This window comes from Epinephelus fuscoguttatus, linkage group LG6 (assembly GCF_011397635.1).
Source record: "Epinephelus fuscoguttatus linkage group LG6, E.fuscoguttatus.final_Chr_v1".
In the NCBI taxonomy this organism is placed as follows: Eukaryota; Metazoa; Chordata; class Actinopteri; order Perciformes; family Serranidae; genus Epinephelus; species Epinephelus fuscoguttatus.
In genome coordinates this window covers 2868920-2885433 of record NC_064757.1, presented here as the reverse complement: position 1 = coordinate 2885433, position 16514 = coordinate 2868920, and the positions used below count along the sequence as shown (strand labels likewise).

The 16514-nt window shown below is 39.7% G+C and overlaps 1 protein-coding gene across 2 annotated transcripts in view; it reads left to right on the top strand.

The window, feature by feature from the left end:
* Window positions 1-808: 808 nt before the first annotated feature.
* The window catches only part of arrdc1a (arrestin domain containing 1a), a 50338-nt gene continuing 34632 nt past the window's right edge, over window positions 809-16514 (top strand). The window contains exons 1-3 of one of the 2 annotated variants that reach the window (XM_049578805.1): window positions 809-973; window positions 14302-14412; window positions 14874-14924. In XM_049578805.1, the coding sequence (XP_049434762.1) occupies window positions 856-973; window positions 14302-14412; window positions 14874-14924 (280 nt within the window). In that variant the 5' untranslated portion in view covers window positions 809-855. The remainder of the gene's footprint in view (window positions 974-14301; window positions 14413-14873; window positions 14925-16514) is intronic. The other variant, XM_049578806.1, reaches the window with a different exon arrangement.

Genomic DNA, 16514 nt, shown 5'->3' with positions numbered 1-16514 from the left:
CGTCCCACGTGGAAGTGACGCGTCAGGTGATGCGCAAAAGAAAGAACCGGGGGAGGGCTGTTGCTTTTATACTCGGCTCACTTCACTGAATGGTCATCAGCTGCGCTCATTACATGCATTGATGCATAGAAAAATAAACATTTCTATACTGCTACAGTCAGATTGGCTGTAGAATCTAAAATTTCTCCAGGGGGAGTTCTCCACAGACACCCCTGGAAGGCTGGGTCGCAGAAGGTGTTTAAGAGGTTTACACACACACTGGGTGAGGATGCACTTGTTTGATTTACATAGATAAATTTTGTGGGGGGAAGAGCTGCACCCCTTTTCCTGTTGCTCATGTTTTGTTGCCATTATCAATAAATGATCCAACACAATGCATATTTGAGTTGTATGTCGTAGCTAATGACTCCTGCTACAAAAGTTGTTTTACAGGCCTGGCTTGAAAGGGTTAATACTCATTTGGAATGCAATACATTTTCCATCACCTCTTGTTTGAAAAAACATTAAAGAATGTAAATTTGATGCATTTAATTTATTTATGTATTCAGCATAAAATATCATAAGTCTATTTTTGTGTGATTTGGGGCATGAAGGGGTTAATATCTGAAAATTCCCAAGGGATATCACCGAGCACCCGCTTGTATTTTGAAGAGATACCCCCAAGCTACAAGAAACAGCAAAGAAAAAACTGCACCCGACAAAACAAGGTTCAACCCCATGGCTCCCGGACTACGTAGAATCATGTTGGAGAGGTCGTTTACGTCACCTGACGGGGCGGGGTTAGAGAGTCGTAAATGCGCCTGTTCCTTGGGCGCACAGGTGATCTTCAGTGTGTCCCTGTGGATCTGTGAGACTATGGGGAAGCTTCAGGAGTTTGAGATCACATTTGATAAAAACAAAGTGGTGTACAGTCCGGGCGAGTCCATCTCTGGAACCGTGACTATCAAACTGGGTCAGCCGCTGCAGTGTAAAGGTGAGAACGCTTATTCCACCAACATTTGATCACCTGGTGGGTAAACGTCGCCGCCGCTAAACAAGGAAGTGGGATTTAGCCAGTAATACATAGGGTGTAAATTTATATTCATCATTCACTGTGATCTTACTGTGGAAATAGCCTTTCTTGTTTGAAAATGACTTTAATGTTGACATGATAGTGTGTGGTTGTCGGTGTCTGTGGTTGTAATGGGTTTCAAGTGGACTTTTTAGGGCACTTTAAGTCGTTTCATAGAGCACTACTACTCCGTAATGTTCCTGGAATATTCCTACACATTAATCCAGGGTTCCGGTGAAAGATTTGACTGGGAGTTGATGGTTTAATGCGTTGGTCTTTTTTTTTATTATCATAATTCTAAAGACATCTTATATACTGAGACTAGAGTCCCGCCTCCCACAGAAATACTGTAATACAGACTCTGGTCTAATCTGTGCAATTTATTTTCAAATATAAAATCTCTACCTTTCCAAAACATAAACTCTTCACCTTTCATCTAAGAAAAACAGTCCTGTTTTTATCTTCACATTGAATTTTAAGATAACCCATTGTGTTTTTAAAGGGCTCATTTACTTTAGGAGACATTTCTCAACACATAAAATAATACTTATTATAGAAGTTTATTAAAAAAAAACCCAAACCAAAAAACCCCCAAAACATTAGGTTTCCAAATCATGGAAAAAGAAAAAGAAAAAAAAATGAATGTAAAAATAATACGTAAAAGTTAACTGTCGTGACGTCACCCATTAGTTTGCTGACTCATTTTGAAGCATCAAGTTCAGCATTTCAGTTGTCACCATCTTGATTTGTGGAGTCAGAAGTGACCATATTTGGAGAAGAGGGTGGGGCTGTGGAGGAACTAGGGGTGGATCTGACTCACAAACTGTAGCGATGCCTCACATACAACCTGTAACTCAAGCAGCCCCACTCTAAAATAGGCATAACTTTGAGCCTTGATAAAATGTAAACAGACGAGTTATACACCCCCCGCACAGGTGTCATAAATGTTGAAATTAGCTAAAGAGACCAAAACATTTTTTTGTACTGGGCTGTTAACACGTTTTTTTCTGCTGTGAAGTTGGGCATTTCAACATGGGGAGCTAAGGGGATTGACTCTGTTTTGGAACCAGCATCAAGTGGCCATTAGAGGAACTTCAGTTTTTGGCACTTTTCTTGGGCTTAATTTTTCAGCCTTGGGAGTTGCTGCTTGTTCCAAATGTGATTCATGATTTTTACGAGACTGACTCTGCACATCAGAAATGAAAAAATGTAAAGGAGTTAGTGAAGCTTTTATTGACCAAAAATATTTCAAAATTGAATATACTGAGTGTAAGAAATAATAATAATCAGCCTATAAAATGTTCATCAATATAATATCCCAACATCTACTATGAGTCTACATTAGTTTTGTGTAATATCCATGATGCTTATGTGGTTTATTCGCGTGCATTCCAATGTCTATAGTCTTGTTCTTTTCTATAGTGTGACGTTCTTCTTGGATAGCATATTGTGCCAGCCTGGCCAGGCATTGTCATTTGTGTACTAATGTGGACCATGTTCCTGCCCTTACTGTTCCACTGCTGCTCATTCCATATCTATTGCACACCATATACGGTCCAGTCCAGTTCTTGTTGAACATGGCACTATGCATGTGCTGGAGCCTCAGTGCTCATTTCTTCATAGTCCAGTCTGTTCCTTACCATTATTTGTCCAGCTTTGTTGTCCTTGTTGCTAGCTGTTATATCTATTTCTGCGTCAGTATATGAGAGCAATGCAAAATTCAGAGTCAGAATCCTTGTTGACAATAAAAGTCATTCTAATTGTTTAAAGAGACTTTTTATGACAAAATTTGTTGTAATTATGAAGTGACACTTCCTTTCTGAGATCATTCTCAAGTGCTCTCTCTGTCTCTCTCATTGTATCTGTCAAAGTGATCAGGGCAGCTTTTTTCTGTGTTTGGGAGTTTCTGTTTGAATGCTTGCAGTGCCTCCAGTCTGTTTACATTCCTCTTCAGGTAGAGCTGGTCTGACCGCTGGCTTCATATTGCTTCCTCCCAGGGAACAAACTCTCCCCAAGCAACAGTTTGAATCACTGATGGATTACGAAGTGGGCTCGGCCCTGAGATATATTTTTGGGCAAATATTGACAGTGCATCAAATTTGTTTCAGTCATTATGGTTGGATACAATGAGTCATATTGAATTTAAAAAAAAAGAAAAGAAAAAAATATTTGACTTGCCTGCTCAGAGCACTGACATTATCCCCATCAAAACTCTTGTCCACACTCATGTGCTGTCTTGGCTTGGTTTGGACCGTCAGTTCAACACAGCTGGGATTTGCAGGACTACAGGATTACTTGCTTCAAGGTGTGTCTTAAGTGATAATGGCTTGTCTTGATTGATGATGTTTTAAAGCAGGGGGCTGATCCACAGCTAAAGTCCCTCTTTATTTTGCTGCCAGTGTTTTTCCATCATGTAGCAGGGCAGGTAAAAGGAGTTTACCTATTGGAGGTAAGCTGTTTGCAGAGGTGCAGTAAGAGCATGAGCGATTCATCGAACATCTCACTGTGGCTGTTTCTGATTTTACTCTTCCTCCCTGCAGTATTAGTAGATTTGTTTTTATTGAAGAAAAACCACTAACAAACTTCCGCTCGTTTGGTGATGAACCCATTTCATTTCCTATAGATTTTCCCACAGTAAAAGTCCCCTGTTATTTTGTTATTTAAAAGCTTTTATTGTGAAGCAGAATAATAAGGACATTTTGGGTTTTCATCAGCAGTTACTTTTTTAAATTTTGTTTTTTATTGAACAATAACTGCAAAACATACAAAATTACAGTTGAAACAATATTTTTTCCTTCCATTTTTCTTTTCTGAACAAACAGCCTTGTACAGGTTCAACACACTATGACATTGATTCCACGTAAAAAAATAAAATAAAATAAAAATAAAGTACAGTACAGTAGAAACAAAAGGAGGATTGGTAAATGATAAAAAAAAATTGAAAAAAGTAAAGGAGAAAAGAGGAGAAGGTCTTTTGAAAAACAGTGCGTGAGAGTAAGAAGCAATAGCATACATTTATATAATATTTCTCTCCTAATAAGGAGGGAGTATTCTAAGGCTATTAAAATAAATTATCAGGCATTGCCATTTCTTATATATAAACGGTCTTCAGAACCCCTAAGAGTGAATTTTAGATCAGGAGTTACTTAACAGACTCCTGTACGTCTGAAAGGGAATATGAAACAGGAAAGTAAAGCAGCTCTGTAAAGTACAAACTGTAGAGTTTCTCTACTGCATCCCTGCAAATCACAGAGATTCAGTAAGAAGTTGAAAAGTACTATGAGCTAAACACACAGAGACTGGTCTCCTGCACTGACAGGTAAGTTGACATTTGGAACACAAACCATTTCAAAGTTGTTGTTTTTTGACACTCACATTTTTATTGGAGTTTATTACATTTAAACAAAGAAATACATATTTGAATCATGTATTCCATCGCAGAATTGGATAGAAAATTAGGACAGATATGTTAAGTAAGAAACAAAAAACAGAATAATAACAGTCATGGTTACCGGCATCCATTATCCCAAACAGAGTACATAAATCCAAATCAGTCAATCCTTAGGCATCATTCACTGTGTCGTACTGTGTCCATTTCTCCCACTTAGTCATGAAGACACTTTCTCTCATTCTAAGCCGATGGATCATTCTCTCCATGGTGCAGACCTCTCTTATGATGAGTTATAGTGGGTGGTTCAGTCTTGCACCAATTTTTTGTTATTGCTTGTTCACATGTGACCAATAACATTTTGGTTAAGTATCTATCTTTTTCTAGAACATAATTATTCAAACTTCCAAGATACATAACTTTACATTCCCTGGGTATTACCCCAAAATGTCTTTCATTATGTTATGTACACTTTCCCAGAATGAGTTAAGTTTATGACACTTCCAGAAGATGTGTGTATTGTTTGCTTCTCTCTCTCCACATAACCGCCAACATTTATGTTGGGAACCAGTTTGTTCACTCTTCAGTTTAGGTGTAATGAAGTAGCAAGTCAGGTTTTTCCATCCTAATTCCCTCCGTGTTCTTGAATTTGTAGTTGTGTGTTGTGTTTCACACATTTCATGCCATTCTTCCAAAGTAATGTTGATGTTCAGTTCCCTCTCCCACTTGTCTTTAATGTACAGAGTAGAAGCAGCTTCTGAGTCTCTCAGACTTCGGTACAGTACTGAGACTGCTTTGAATTTAGTTCCACTGTATGTCCTGGTCATTACATCAAGTACACCATTTAAAGTTTTCACAGTTTGTATTTCCTTTATAAAATAGTCCTATCTAAAATGGTCCCCGTTTATAACATAACTCGTTTTTAACTCCTGGAAGTTCATTACATTCCCATTCTTTGTTAATGTACACATAGCTGTGAGCCCTTTCCTGCCGCAGTCCCTGAAGTTGTGGTCACTTAAGCTTGGCTTAAATCTGTCATCATATGCAAACCAATTTAACAATTTTAAATCTCTCTCTAATTTGTGTTGTTTGACAAAATCAAACCAGATATTCAATGTGTGCAAAGTTTTTGGATCGATCGTGTCTTGTAGTGACTTCATTAATTTAGCGTTGCCAATCAGGGACTGGGTTGGAATACCTGCCACCACCCTCTCAATGTCTTTCCACTTTGTAGTATAGTCTTCGTCACACCACTTGACCACTGGTCTGAGTTGTGCTGCATGATAATAGTCTTTCAAATTGGGAAGTGCCATACCTCCTTTATGTTTTTCCAATTGTAGTGTACAATATTTTATCCGTGGTTTTTTTACCGTTCCATACAAATCTGGAGATCATTTTATCCCAAATTTTAAACTTTTCTTGTGGAATCCTAATAGGCAGACATTGAAAAAATATAGTAGTCTAGGGAAAATGTTCATTTTAATTACTTCAATTTTTGAGTTGAAATCCAATGGCAGGATTGACCATCCTTCTATGTCTCTACTAATTTGGAAATGGATCTGGTCATAATTTGCTTTAAAGGTGAGCGAGCTGTTTTGTTAGAGTCACACCGAGATATTTAATAGTTTTTGGTTGCCATTTTAGTTGGTAAGTTCTCTTGATTTGTGGGGATGGGGTATAATTAAAGGTCAAGATCTGTGTTTTATTTACATTTATTCTGTATCCTGAGCGCTCGTCAAATTCTTTTATAAGATGCATTAGCTGAGTAAAAGTTGTATTGGGGCTGTTAAGGTATATCATAATATCATCTGCAAATAGACTTATTATATGTTCCTGTCCATTAATATTAATCCCTTTTATTTCCTCACTCTGTTTGATCGCCTGCGCTAATGGCTCAATATATATAGTAAAGAGGAGTGGGGATAAACAGTATCCCTGTCGCATACCTCTTCCTAACATTATTCTTTCCGTTAGACTCCCATTAACTTTTATTCTGGCTGTTGGATTTTGATAGATAGTTTTAATACAATTAATTGAGTCTTTATTAAATCTGAATCTTTCTAGTACTAAATATAGGAAGTCCCAATTTACACTATTGAAGGCTTTTTCAGCATTGAGACTTAACAAAACAGCACTGTTTTTATTAGTTTGTATTGTGTTAATTATCTGTATGCTCCTCCTAATGCTATCTTGTGTTTGGCGCCCTGCAATAAAATCAGTTTGGTCTTCGTCAATTAGGTCATTTATAAATTTCTCATATCTTTGTGCTATAATAGATGTACAGTACAGGCCAAAAGTTTGGACACACCTTCTCATTCAATGCGTTTTCTTTATTTTCATGACTATTTACATTGTAGATTCTCACTGAAGGCATCAAAACTATGAATGAACACATGTGGAGTTATGTACTTAACAAAAAGGTGAAATAACTGAAAACATGTTTTATATTCTAGTTTCTTCAAAATAGCCACCCTTTGCTCTGATTACTGCTTTGCACACTCTTGGCATTCTCTCCATGAGCTTCAAGAGGTAGTCACCTGAAATGGTTTTCCAACAGTCTTGAAGGAGTTCCCAGAGGTGTTTAGCACTTGTTGGCCCCTTTGCCTTCACTCTGCGGTCCAGCTCACCCCAAACCATCTCGATTGGGTTCAGGTCCGGTGACTGTGGAGGCCAGGTCATCTGCCGCAGCACTCCATCACTCTCCTTCTTGGTCAAATAGCCCTTACACAGCCTGGAGGTGTGTTTGGGGTCATTGTCCTGTTGAAAAATAAATGATCGTCCAACTAAACGCAAACCGGATGGGATGGCATATCACTGCAGGATGCTGTGGTAGCCATGCTGGTTCAGTGTGCCTTCAATTTTCAATAAATCCCCAACAGTGTCACCAGCAAAACACCCCCACACCATCACACCTCCTCCATGCTTCACAGTGGGGACCAGGCATGTGGAATCCATCCGTTCACCTTTTCTGCGTCTCACAAAGACACGGCGGTTGGAACCAAAGATCTCAAATTTGGACTCATCAGACCAAAGCACAGATTTCCACTGGTCTAATGTCCATTCCTTGTGTTTCTTGGCCCAAACAAATCTCTTCTGCTTGTTGCCTCTCCTTAGCAGTGGTTTCCTAGCAGCTATTTGACCATGAAGGCCTGATTCGCGCAGTCTCCTCTTAACAGTTGTTCTAGAGATGGGTCTGCTGCTAGAACTCTGTGTGGCATTCATCTGGTCTCTGATCTGAGCTGCTGTTAACTTGCCATTTCTGAGGCTGGTGACTCGGATGAACTTATCCTCAGAAGTAGAGGTGACTCTTGGTCTTCCTTTCCTGGGTCGGTCCTCATGTGTGCCAGTTTCGTTGTAGCGCTTGATGGTTTTTGCGACTCCACTTGGGGACACATTTAAAGTTTTTGCAATTTTCCGGACTGACTGACCTTCATTTCTTAAAGTAATGATGGCCACTCGTTTTTCTTTAGTTAGCTGATTGGTTCTTGCCATAATATGAATTTTAACAGTTGTCCAATAGGGCTGTCGGCTGTGTATTAACCTGACTTCTGCACAACACAACTGATGGTCCCAACCCCATTGATAAAGCAAGAAATTCCACTAATTAACCCTGATAAGGCACACCTGTGAAGTGGAAACCATTTCAGGTGACTACCTCTTGAAGCTCATGGAGAGAATGCCAAGAGTGTGCAAAGCAGTAATCAGAGCAAAGGTTGGCTATTTTGAAGAAACTAGAATATAAAACATGTTTTCAGTTATTTCACCTTTTTTTGTTAAGTACATAACTCCACATGTGTTCATTCATAGTTTTGATGCCTTCAGTGAGAATCTACAATGTAAATAGTCATGAAAATAAAGAAAACGCATTGAATGAGAAGGTGTGTCCAAACTTTTGGCCTGTACTGTATATATCTTGTAGTCCACATTAAGAACTGATATTGGTCTGAAGTTGTTACAATATTCTGTGTCTTTTCCTTCTTTGGGAATTATTGAAATTATTGCCTCTTTCCAGGATGATGGTAAGTGGCCTTCTTTGAGGGTCCAATTAAAGGAAGCTGCAAGGAGAGGTATCAGTTCCTCCTTAAAAGTTCTGTATCACTCCAATGGGAAACCATCACCTCCAAGGGTTTTATTGGCTTTAAGCTTAGATATAGCCTTGGATATTTCCTCAGGTGTTATCAAATCAAATCAAATCAAATCAAATCAAATCAACTTTATTTATGTGGTACTTTTCATACAACAGTAACACAAAGTGCCTCACAGAGGTTAAAAACAACAAAGATCCAAAACAGAAAACAAAAAGAAAAGAGAAAACCCAACCCTCCCACCCCATATAGAGATACGTAAATATACATATACGCAACCACACACACACACACACACACACACACTAGCTATCACTAAAGAGACATGGCCGTGCACCGAGACCCGAGGCAAGGAAAAAGCCACCTCTGGGGGCCGTCCATACTGAGAGGGCCCACGGTCCATGGCCACAGGGAGTGCCGCCATAGAGACCTCCCCGACCCGGGCAGACATGAGGCTCCACACCAAGGTGCAGGGCCCTACAGCCACCCAGGTCAGAACGGTCTCCCGACAGCACCCCTACTGGGAGACCAGGAACAACTCTCAGTGTGGTAGGTCCCCATTAGGAAACACTGGAGCTAAAAGCTGAGGGACAAAAACAGTAAGATAGGATAAAAGGTCTAAAAAGAACCAAATAAACAAAAAGCTATTTAGCTCATAAAATTGAGTTAGTAGCTAGGTAAGAATGATCTAAAACAGAGACATAAAATGCATCAAAACTAAAACCTATAGGCTAATTAAAATAACAAAAGATAAAGGTTAAATGAGATAAGAACGTAAAAAGAAGAAGGGTAAGAATATAAAAAATAAATAAAAAATAGATAATAGATGGATAAATCGGTTATAAGAGGAATTTAAAATAGATAAATAAAGAGATCAGTTAAAAGCCTGATTAAAAAGATGAGTCTTGAGCCTCTTTTTAAAAACATCAACAGTCTCTGCAGCTCTGAGGTTCTCCGGCAGGCTGTTCCACAGCCATAATAACTAAATGCCATCTCCCCGTGTGTTTTAGTCCTAACTTGTTATAGGAGCTGTGAGGTCGTTGTTTTGTAATTCTCCAATAGCTGGCAAATCGAGTGAGTTGAGAAACTGTCTTTTTGCCTCCTCACTAGATGAGGGTAGTTGTGTATATAGGTTTTTGTAATCCTTAAATATATTTTCTATTTCTGCAGCATTGTATTTTAATTGGCCTGATTGAGGATCTCTGATTTTGTGTGTTGTATTTAGCACCTGTTGTTTCCTAATTCGCCTTGCCAGTAGTCTAGTAGCTTTAGGGCCAGTTTCATAATATTCCTGTTTCACAAATAACAAAGTTTTTTCTCTATCTCTCCTCTCAGAATTTTGTCTATTTCCCCTTTTATGGTCTTCATTTCCTGTAGGAGTTGAATATTTTGGGTGTTTTGATATTTTATTTCCAGGTTTTTTTAATTTTCCTGTTAGATCAAGATAAGCTGCTTGTTTTATCTTCTTTTGATTTGATGTTATAGCTATTAATTTTCCTCTAATTACGGCCTTTACAGTGTCCCATAGGATTGTCGGGTTAATTTCATCTGTAGCATTTTCTTCGATACATCTTTTTTTTTCCTTTCTAATTTGCTCAATTATTACTTTATTGTTCATTATGCCACTGTTCAGTCTCCAAGTTGTATTTTTATGTCTATTATTAATTTGTACAGTTAAATGAACTGTGTTGTGGTCTGAAATATCAGCCACTCCAATTTTACATTCCTTCGCCTTGTGCATGTCCCAGCTATTCATAAATACATAGTCTATTCTAGAATGAGTGTTGTGTGTGTTGGAATAGTGTGTATAGTCTTTCTCTGTTGGGTGGAGTTCTCTCCATACATCTGCCATACCCTGTTCCTTCAGTGACATATTCATGAATTTAGTCACGTGAGTCTTACTTCTTTTTGTGCTTGTTGTGTCTATCTTATGATCCAGAATTACATTAAAATCCCCAGCACACATCACAATGCCTTCTGATTCTGATGCTATAATTGTAAATAGAGCTGTAAAGAAATGTTCATCACTTTCTGGCGGGGCATATACATTGATTAATGTGACTATCTTGTTCTCTAATTTTGCTTTAACAAGAACAGATCGTCCTTCTTCATCATTAATTTCTTTCAAGCATTCAAAATTGACTGCGTTTTGTCTCATTATCGCAACCTCTCTTTTGCAGCTCCGCTTGCATGTGCTATAGAAAGTGTTTCTATAACCAAATTTCTTTAGCTTTTCATGCTCTTCCTGAGATAAATGTGTTTCCTGGATGAAGATGACTTGTGCTTTAAGTTTTCTCAAAATTACCTTACTTCTCTTAATTGGGTTGTTTATTTACATTTAATGACACTAGTGAGATATTAATCATATTGTTTTTGTCTTGTACTTTACTTGGATCCGTATCGTAACCATGGCAACCAACAACAACTTCGTAAGAACATAGAACAGTTTGATATAGAACAGGGAACAATTTGACTTCCAAAAGTAGGCATGTATCCATGTGTGTGCCTCCCACGTTACCTTCGTGGGGTGAGGGGAATATCCCTGATTGAAGTAGGGCTTCTTTTGCCTCAGTGTTCCAGTTTTCTAGCTCTCCGATTCTCTGTTCGGTCTCAGTGATTCTCGTAGTTTGTGTGGCTAACTCTGCTGTTGTTTCTGTGAGCCGCTGGTTAATGTCCTTCTTAAAAACCTTGAGTTCTTCTTTCATTTCCTTTTTGATTTCTTCTTTGAATGTGGTGAACTCAATTTTTAAGTTTGGTTTTAAAGTCCTGGATTTCCTTAACGATATCTTTAAGTCCTGCTCGAATCACTGCAGCCGCCTCGGCCTCCGTGTGTTCTTCCTCACCCTCCATGTCGTCTGCTATATCACCTCCGTCTTCATTGGTCAATTTGGGTTGTCTTTTCAGGTTCTTTTGGTTTGTTTGTCTTCTTGTTTTTTATTTTATTGAGTACTGATCGGGAGCTAGTTACCTATGCTGCAATCTTGGGCTGAGTCAACCTGGAAGTCCTACCATTTCAAAGTTTTAAACAATACAGCATGGAGAAATAACATTTCCCACATTTGACTTCAAGTCTACCAAGTGTCCCTCTTTACGCTGGACTAGTCATCATACAAACACTTTCATATGAACAATGACCTAAATCTCCACCCACCACCAGCCATTTTACCAGATCCAATCCCTCACCCAGCAACATTGGATCCACAGGAGCAATTTAAGAATGAGAAAGTTACTGGTAATTATACAACAGTTAGTTCCGGCCCTGCAATCTGATTGGTCAAGAGATGATGATATTGGAGTACAACATCACAGTTATTTCACTCTGTATGTATCACTCCGCCTCACAGCTGATTGCAATCAACAATCAAATCAAACCTGACGGTTAGTGTCAGTTAGGTCAGCAGTTGCGTTGTAGGCTAATTTATTCATCCACTGTCAAACAGCCAAAAATATGGATTTATTTCCTAAAATAAGTTTTGAATTGAACTATGAATGGTCATCAGAAGAAGATGAGGGAGAGGAGAAGCTGAATCCAACTGGGCACACATCCAGGTTTGTCAGTGTTTCATCAGCGGAGCTCAATGACTTGGAGAAAAGCAACATACTGTCAAATCAAAAGGCAGAGTCGGCTGTGCCTGTGAAGCGACAGCCCACCATGCAGTCACCAGAGACTTATTTCACCAGCTGCACAATTAACGGAAACGTGCAGATAAATGTGTATAACTCATCTTCAAAAAGCTGCTGAGTCATCTCTCAAAGCAATTGAATTGAACGCAACTGGACTTGGTTTTGTCTTAGAAGACGTTTCACCTCTTATCCAAGAGGCTTCATCAGTTCATGCTTATCAGACTGGGCTGGAACTAGTCTGACAAACTGGTGTGGAAACAACCCAGGTGTTTAACCTCTGGGGAGGTCTTCACAAGGCCAATGATGTCACTGGTTCATTAGTGCTCCAGTGGTATGTCAACGATGGTCGTTGAAACTCCTGCTGCAACGGTTGTCATTGGAGGCGTTAGAGTCACATGAGGCCATTTGTGAACGACCATTGTTTTTAGAGGTTAAGTTGTTAAACCTCCTGGGCAAGGATGAAAGGACAGCATTATAGGTAGGGGATAGATGGTGTCGCAGACCTCCTCCTCTATTGAGAGATGGTTTTTCCAATTTCACATAGATGGCTTCTTTTACACCTCTTTCGAACCATCTGTCTTCCCTGTCCAAAATGTGCACATTGCTGTCTTCGAAGGAGTGTACTTTCTCCTTGAGGTGTAAATAGACAGCTGAGTCTTGCCCTGACAAGTTAGCCCTTCTGTGTTGGGCCATGCATTTGTTTAGTGGTTGTTTTTTTTCACCAATGTACAATTCTGGGCATTCCTCACTGCATTGGACAGTGTACACTACGTTGCTCTTCTGAGTGTGTGGTGTACAGTCTTTTGGGTGCACCAGTCTTTGTCTGAGTGTGTTACTGGGTTTGAAATACACAGGGATGCAGTGTTTGCTGAAGATCCTCCTGAGTTTTTACCCCAGACACATAGGGGATGACAATGTTATTGCGCTTGCTCTTTTCTTCCACACCCACCTTGTTCTTTTTGGAACTGGCTGCTGTTTTCACAAAGGTCCAACTGGGATAACCACCAAACCAAAGTTTTTAGAGCCTCCCTCAGATGTTCATGCTCCTTCCCTTGGGCCTGAGTGCTGGTAGGTACGTTATCAGCTCTGTGTTGTAGGGTCCTGATAACACCTAGCTTGTGTTCCAGTGGGTGGTGAGAATTGAACAGTAAGTATTGGTCTGTGTGAGTGGGTTTCCTGTATACCCCAATGTGGAGGTCTCTGTCCTCTGTAATGTGCACGTCACAATCCAAGAAGGGCAAACTGTTCTCCTTAACATCTTCTCTTGTGAACTTGATGTTTCTGTCCATTGAATTGATGTGTTCAGTGAAAGCTTGTACCTCTTGAGTTTTGATTTTAACCCATGTGTCATCCACATATCTGAACCAGTGGCTCGGTGCTGTTCCCTCAAAGGAGTTCAAGGCTCTGTATTCTACATCCTCCATGTACAGGTTAGCCATAATGGGAGATACCGGTGAGCCCATGGCACAACCATGTTTCTGTCTGTAAAAATTGCCATTGTATTTGAAATAGGTAGCGCTCAGGAAGAGCTCCAGTAGTTGGCATATCTGGTCTGGACTGAGCTTGGTTCTGTCGTGGAGGGTGTTGTCATGTATCAACCGTTGCCTGACTGTTTCCACAGCCTCCATGGTTGGAATGCAAGTGAACAGGGAGGTCACATCATAGAATACCATGGTATCATCTGGATCCATTTTTAAACCTCTTACTTTGTTCACAAAGTCCATGGAGTTCTGGATATGGTGGGGCGTATTGCCCACCAAGGGAGCCAGGATGTTGGCTAAATGTTTGGCAGTGTTATACGTGACCGAGTTGATGCTGCTGACAATGGGTCTGAGGGGGGCCCCTTCTTTGTGAATCTTGGGGAGCCCATATATGCCCGCTGAGTCATGCACACATTCATGATCACAATGTAGTATTTTGTTCCTGCAATGGGGACTAAAACATTAATTCAAAACCCAAAAGTGAATTCAGCCAAGTTGCTGGGTTCTTCCTCCCTACCTGCATTAGTGAAGCTGCAGCAGACTTTTAAGCTTAATGATGATTGGAAGCTTCATAATACAGTGCTCTTTGGGACTTGAAGTGCATTTCTCTCCATATGTTTTTTTTTTACATTGTTTGCACTGATATTGATTTACTGTGTGTATTATTTGCAGCCATCAAAGTGAACTGCAACGGTTTTTGTGGTATCACCAACAAGGTCAATGACACGGCATGGACTGTGGAGGAACAGTACTTCAACAGTACTGTTGCTGTTGCAGATAAAGGTACGCTTATGAACACTTGTAATGCTAACTACAAAACTGATCCTATGAGTTTATACCATCCCTTCAGTTAGTATCTGATAGGTGCAGTCTGCCACATCGCAGCAGTTCATGCTGAGGCAGTCCTAAGTCACAAATTACAGCACTCAGACGGCCTTAAATAATTGCTTGTGAGTTGGTCTATCGTAGGAAATGTCACAAAAGACAAGGTGAAAAAACACACTTAAAGATTTAGACACATTTGATTCACAACGAAACAACAGTTTTGTTTTCCATGATTAAAGATAAAAAAAATAGTGTGGCAAAAATAATTAAGTTGCAAAGACTGTAGTAGAAAAGGTTCCCATTTTCCACTGTGAATATTACATACAGCCCTGTGGCATACCTGCCTGGTGGGAAACAGCAGGCCTATTGTCACTGTTTCCACTGACTGATGTTATCTGTGCTCTCTGTGTCCTCTACAGGAACCCTGAAACAGGGAGAACACACTTTTCCCTTCAAGTTTCTCATACCAGGTAGGAGCGTGGAGTGATGGGATGAACAGTTGTCCTTTCACATTCTTTTCTGTGTTTGTGTGTGCTTTGACAGACATGTTCTGGCATGTTGATATTTACCCTAATTCCCCTGTGGTTCAGCAGCAGTGAGGATGGATCTTTTTTTCCCAGTATTTACTGGGGCTTGTAAACATTGACACACATGAAACATTGCACTGATTTCCAGTATTTGTTCAAACCAGCCCAACTTATTATACAAAGGCAGCACTTTGCCAATTTTACATTCAACATTTTACATTCAAATTCAAAGTTCCCCTAATCAAGTAACCAATACAAAAGCATCACACAGCAAATCCTGCCATCAGTTAGAGATACTGATCCAATTTAATAGTAGTCACAAGCATACTTCTGTTTTATTACAACTTTGCTTATTGTCTGAAGCCCTGTTCCCACAGGACTATTACCTGGGGACCTCTAGTAATTAGTAATAATTGCGGGGGGTCATCTGTTATCTTAATCCCATATAAATCTGCCAGGCCGTAATTTGTCAAGAAAAATTCCCTTGCAGATTATCTTGCATATTTAACAGAGGTCATGTTCTAATACTAGTCCCGCATGAATCCTCATCTCTGTGATTTGGGGTCATGTTAAGACTCACAAGTCAGCCGCGCATTCAGGTCTCCACGACTGAATTGCTAGCTAGCTAGCTAAAATTATTAGCTGTAGCTAGCTAATAATTAGCTAATAATAAGATGGCAAAGGATTATTTTAGCACGCTATGCCTACCAGAGAGGCAACGGTATATTAATAAGCTTAATATTGCCGGTCTACCTCAGTGTCCCTTCTCCTTACCTTGCTCGTCTTGAAAAAAAACATGATGTGGAGATTCTTTTTTAAGAAGATGAGCATTTCGGCATGCTCAGCCATCAGCCTGCTCCTACTACCGGCACACGTTGTTTTGAGACATGCCTCTACATGCTAGACTCACAAGTCAGTCTTTAGACGCTTTGCTTAACTAAAGACTGATGTCTTTCTCCCTGATTTTGTGTTTAGATGGGCGGATACAATTTCAGAGTTTAAAAAAACTGCCTACGTTGCAGAACCAACAGTAAATCCGCAGGGTGGTCCTTTGGTGGCTCGCTGAACTCTTGTGCTCGTAAACATAGTCCGACTAGAAACACGTGTAGCAGTACAAAATGGCTCAGCCGCGCTCGCAGAAAATGCTGTCAAAGTTAGTGGATGTTTGTCGCGTTTGCAGCGACACATTCTCACCAACTAAAAAAAACTAAAAGAAACATACAGTACAGGCCAAAAGTTTGGACACACCTTCTCATTCAATGTGTTTTCTTTATTTTCATGACTATTTACATTGTAGATTCTCACTGAAGGCATCAAAACTATGAATGAACACATGTGGAGTTATGTACTTAACAAAAAAGGTGAAATAACTGAAAACATGTTTTATATTCTAGTTTCTTCAAAATAGCCACCCTTTGCTCTGATTACTGCTTTGCACACTCTTGGCATTCTCTCCATGAGCTTCAAGAGGTAGTCACCTGAAATGGTTTTCCAACAGTCTTGAAGGAGTTCCCAGAGGTGTTTAGCACTTGT